Source organism: Apteryx rowi, unplaced genomic scaffold (genome assembly GCF_003343035.1).
Source record: "Apteryx rowi isolate R43461 unplaced genomic scaffold, aptRow1 scaffold_249, whole genome shotgun sequence".
NCBI lineage: Eukaryota > Metazoa > Chordata > Aves > Apterygiformes > Apterygidae > Apteryx > Apteryx rowi.
This window is the reverse complement of record NW_020448852.1, coordinates 508,115-513,677: the sequence shown is the minus strand read 5'-3', so window position 1 is coordinate 513,677 and position 5,563 is coordinate 508,115. Positions and strand designations below refer to the sequence as shown.

The 5,563-nt window shown below is 34.4% G+C and overlaps 1 protein-coding gene across 3 annotated transcripts in view; it reads right to left on the bottom strand.

Annotated features, from left to right (window-relative positions):
* Window positions 1-439: 439 nt before the first annotated feature.
* Window positions 440-5,563, bottom strand: part of ARGLU1 (arginine and glutamate rich 1) — an 11,308-nt gene continuing 6,184 nt past the window's right edge. The window contains exons 3-4 of one of the 3 annotated variants that reach the window (XR_003253665.1): window positions 3,828-4,396; window positions 440-2,444 (exon numbers count right to left, since the gene is read on the bottom strand). Coding sequence is in view for 2 of the 3 variants with exons in the window: in XM_026066809.1 (XP_025922594.1) it covers window positions 2,280-2,444; window positions 3,828-3,911 (249 nt within the window). In the remaining variant the exon portion in view is untranslated. Of the gene's footprint in view, window positions 2,445-3,825; window positions 4,397-5,563 lie in introns of those variants that run through there. The other 2 variants (XM_026066809.1, XM_026066810.1) reach the window with 2 other exon arrangements.

Sequence of the window (5,563 nt, the reverse complement as noted above, 5' to 3'; positions counted from 1 at the left end):
ATTTAAAAAATAAAAGAAAATCCCAGAACAATTCAAATGTGAAGTCCACCCCAAAGTCTATAAAACTCTACCTGGCAAAGACAGTAAAGACATGGTGGTTTCACCAAACAAATTTTTGCTCCCCCCAAAATAAAATATCTAGCTTTTTTTTGAGGATGGGGACAAGAAAACACAAGGAGGAAAGTGTGAAATGTTGAAAGGGGTTATCTAACTCTGATCTGACATTTTGTCCACATAATAGTCCTAAAAGTGTGATTAGAAGGAAATAAACCCCCTCTAACTGTAAGCCTAAGTCAGTCAGAAACTTAAATGTAGAGAACAAATGCTATTATTTAACAGCAAATTAGTGATGAAGAGTGAAATGCCTAATAACACAGTTGCATTTAGGAGAACCTAGCTTCTTGCCTTTAGAAGAGGAGAGTAAACAAAAATGCATAGGTCTGTTTCAGTATTGACTTTTAATAGCTTGTTTCTCATAAGGGAACAGGGGATGTTTTCCATTTTAGAAATACAGGTATCAGTTGAGCTTTAAATACAGCCTGCTCCTGCCAACAGGTCATGTACATGATTTGGCTTCAGCTTTTGTTTTTTATGCATTAAGCAACCTTCTTTTGTAATACAACATATAAAGACAAATTTAAGTACAGTAATAGTGTAGGTATTTTGCTGTCTTCACATTTATCTTGACATACTGGACAAAGCAATACACATCAACCTGCCCCCAATCCCAAGTTTCATACAAAGCATGTTGAATACTGCTTTCAGTGATACATTCAACTTGCTCCCACATTTAATTTGCCAAATCTACAGAAACACATCTGTTGGGAGTATCAGAAATTATTTCCAACTTTGTCCAGCAAACATTCAAATACTCAGGCAACTACTATGTCTTTCATTTTATGTTTACTACAGATGTTGCACACTGACAGGAAAAAGACAGTTTTAGAACTGGACAAGCTATAGTAATCCAGGTTTTGGAAGAAGAGTTATATACAAAAAGGGGATTTTTTATATATAGTTTTTAATTTGTAGTTTCATTTTTCAAAATAAAACCTGTATATATAAATGGATAACATTAAAGATCTCGTATATGAATAACAGTTGCTTTCTGGCTAAAACAATATATTTAAACAGAATCTCACTTTCTGCTTTCAAGTTCAAGTGTGCTAGCCGGTCCAGTCCTTTGGGGAAAAAAACTTCCATTTTTTAATCCTTTTGGATCTATCAATTCATTATATGGTAAAGCTCTTAACTTACACAACATACTGTATTATGAGGTAAACTGAAGGGGAGTAGATATCGAAGTATTGGTCTGGGTGCAGTAAGCCAAACAGCTGTTTAAACATGATACTACAGCTGAAATAAGTCTCTGTCAGAATAAAATCTGACATTCATGAAAAAAGCAACAGCCATCAAAAACATTCACAACTGCAGGGACTTTTAACTGTGTGTAATTTTGCATTATAAGTAGGAGCAGCCACAATAGTTTAAAGCAAACTTAAAAAAATACCACTATAGTCTTGAATTTAATAATGTGCATTGTCATTCTTATAGCTGTTTATAGAAGTGTACTAAAAAAATTTACTTAAACATACGAATTTAAGACTTTCACTTTATTCAGCAAATTTGTTTATTTACACAATGGGGAACGCTGGTTGAATGCTGTCAATGTAATAAAAACAAATCTAACAGAGACAATACTGAACTCTCTCTATGTATTCATAGCAGAAATGACAAACTATTTCCTTACCTGTATCAGGAACATCAAGCGCAACAATGGGACAGTATCATAGGACACTGATTTAACAATAAACCACAGAGGTCCAATAATACCATGGCAATTTACCAATGTATGTACTGACTTTTTAAAAAAAATTTAATTAAAAGTCAGCAATACCCAGTATAAAGTTCTGTCAATTATCAGAGTCAAACTCTGATGCGTAAGTAAGTAAAACCTTATCAGATCATCCACAATTCATAAAGTGACCTGAGCTGTTTCAGACCACTAATACAGAAACAAAATGGATGAGAACAGATTACTCTCTAAAAGGCAACAATGATCTGATAAGGATTTAGCTTAATGGAAGTTAAAAAAAAAAAAATTTTTAAGAATTGCAGAGCACAGCCCCTATTAGAACAAGCTAACTTTCCAGACTTTCAAAAAAAGACAAAAAAAATTGAGAGAGAAAAAAAAAACCCAACACTTCAACATGAAGCTACCATACAAAGTTTTTTTTTTTTCTTGTTTCTTTTTTCTTTTAAGAGTTCAGAGTTGCAATTTAATCCTGGCTCTTTAGTGAGAAGGACAGTTTTGGCCTAGACTTCCCTTTGCCCAGGATAATTTTTTGCTCTTCCTTTTGCTGACGTTGTCTCTCTTGTTCTAGTTTCATCCTCTCCTCATGAATCTTTCTTTGTTCTTCAACAATTTTCAATTGTTCTTCAGCCTATGTATGAAAATAGTAGAATTTAGGCCAACATATTTTGCAGTCATAAAAGCAATTTACATTTCTGTATCGACTACCAAACAGGTCCAATCCTGCATATTTATGCAATCAGTTCTACCCTAGTTAGACACCATAGTTGGTTTCAATGGAACTATTTACAGAAAGTAAAAGTTACACAAACTGAGTTTAAAAGAAACACTAAAACCTCAATTTACAGACTTCTACACTAACAGATGCATATCAAAATACAGAATGCTTACATATAAGGTTTTTCAACATTGCTTTGTAAACAACACATTGAAATATTTTAATTTAGGAAGTCAATGCATAAATAGAAAAATTTCCCCGACAGCTGTCCTGTTTAAGATGAAGGTACAATAAAATGTAGCAACGCTCCCTCAAACATAACTCACCCTCCAATATCCAAGTCCAAAAGATCCTCCTAATTCAAATCAGTTGTCACTTGATTTCCAGCAAGTCAGTCCTTACACTGATACCATATTACTGCATGGAGTTAAGTGAAACAATTGATGTATAAAGCTACTTATGGACCTGCTTGCAAGAAGTAAAATCACGAATATTTCCTAAACAGAGGCTCTTCTGGTAGCCTTCTGAAGTTGCTGACTTTGTTCATTAAATCGGTTAGCACTTCAATTTTTCTATTTGTCCTGTTTTCTCCATATGAGGTTGGGAAAAGCATAAAGCAGCAACACCACCTCAGGGTGAGATCTAAAGCAGATGCAGTTCAAGCAGACAGTTTTAAAAAAGATCTTGTTCACCTGAGAAAGTTGTAATTACTTGAGTGACTGAAACTGTTCAAACAGGATTTTAAAGAAGCTTAGTTTGACTTATCATAAATTGATTAGAATCAGCTAAATCATATTAAATATCCTCACAAGGCAAGCACCTGCTTAAATTGGTTTGAAGACCAACCTAGGTTAGACTTTCATAATTTGGAAGTCTTAAGCTTATGGGCTCAAAGTCCCTTTCAGCACTTGTATAACATTATACTACTCTCAATCCAGTTTGTACTTGTCCTACTCAACAAGATAAAATTACTTAGTCATTCTTGTTCTAGAAATTGAACGTGTATTTGCAAGCACACTTCAAGTTTCCCTGTGAAATACAGTTAATGTGTATTTTTAAATTCTAAAGGTAGCAATCTCTCTCTAAATTAACTGCACCAGAACTAGTTTCTGACTAGCTTCAGAAAACTGTTACTGCTAAAAATGTGGTCTATCTTACTCTCAAGAGAAGGAGAACAATGCTTACGGACATAACCAGCAACAGACAGGTTAAAATCTTGTGTATTTTAATTGTATTGCAAATCAGGCTGAGGGACCTGTATTCCCCTAGAAAATTGTTAACTACATGTTCACATACCAGTTTAGCTTGTGCTTCTGCAATTTTTCGATTATTCTCTTCTAGTATTCGCTCTAGTTCCTCACGCTTTGCACGCTCTTCTTCCTAAAGGGGAGGACAGGGCAAGATGTTAGTAAAGTAAAATATTCATTTCTGCATGTTCACTAATCTTTCTCAGAATTCTTTTGTGAACTGACTTAAAGTGGCAGCTTTAGAGCCACCTATTTTGTCTCACAAAGGTAAATTGTGCAGCCACTAAATCTGGTCTCTAGAACTAAATTTAAATCATCCCGCCCAGTCCAAACAGCAACCAACTAAACCCTCCCTAATCATAGAATCCTGACAATTTATTATTAGAATTTTAATATCACACAAATCAACAAGGACAACTACAAAAACTGGATAATATTTACCAAATTAAAAAGTAATATATAAAATATAAATAAAGCGAATAGTTTGTCTCACCAATTAAGTATACCTACGTATTCTTTACCTATACTCCTTTAATCAGCATTAAAAGTTGAATATTTACTGTCTTGTCCAGTGTCCTGCAGAGTGTGCTCCTCGGCTGCCATACGCGCCAGCTTCCTCTTTAAAATGATTTGTACTGTTAGCTTGGCAATACCTGCATCAGCAGCTCAACCATTTATAAAGAAACAACATACAAGGAAGGCTGAGCTGAGGAATGCAGATGTTTATGATAAGAAGGAACAAAAATATGTAAATCATTCCTAAGGCAAACAATTAATAAGAAAAATACATTTACTGTTAGTGAAAAATACAAATGGTAATCCATACTTCATGGAGCTATGGGCTTCTTTCATGGGGAGAATGGACTTAACATTCAATGTTTTGACAATTTTAAGACAGCTTGAACTGTCATTTGCAGTCTGAACTTGGAATTCAGGAGTCCAGGGAAGGCATGATCAGGAAATAAAGCCTTGCAACTGTTGTTTTCTTGGTGAATTTTATGGAACTCTATGCAACCCATAAATATGAAGACTGCGTGAAAGTTTTTGAGGTGTTTCAGTTCACATGATATATATCCAAATTATTTTAATATTTGGAAGATTTAACGTTAGCCAGAGGTTTGTGTCTGTATAAGAAAAAAAAGTTAATATGAACAAAGCAAGCATGTGAAGAGAAAACTTCTTACTATGACTAGTAACCAGCTACTGGCTAGCACACTTCACTCCAGGTATGGAAGTTTATTCTGCATTGTAAAGAATTGATGGGACTTCTCCCCATCGAATTGGATACAGCAAAAATATCTTCTTAAAAAATGTGATCTGATCAAATGAAAACCTCCCTATTTGAAGCATTTGCTGAATATATGTATCTAAATTCAACATCAGTTCCTTTAAAGTTTGGATTTACAAAACAAGCAGAATTTAATATTCTTAGTATCTCCTATAACTCAGTGTTCTGTTTTTTTTCCTTCCTCTTTAATTATTTTTTATTTTCAAGATACTACATAACAGACAAGTCACATTTAGTATGAAGCAGAAAGCTTCATTACTAATGACTTTCCTTTGGTAAGCCAATCAAAACATTAATTTAAACTAAACTGTGGAGGAGGTGCAGACTGAAAAAGGTGTTTGATACTTGTGGCTACTTAGCACAAATTTCCTTTAAGGCTTAAAGTTTGTCTTGAAATTTCTGGATCCTGGAATGAGTGGTGCAGGCAGGCAGGCAAAGCCTTTAGTAGCAAATTACTGTCTCACAGAAAGACATTTTCAGCTTCTGCTCCAGCTGCT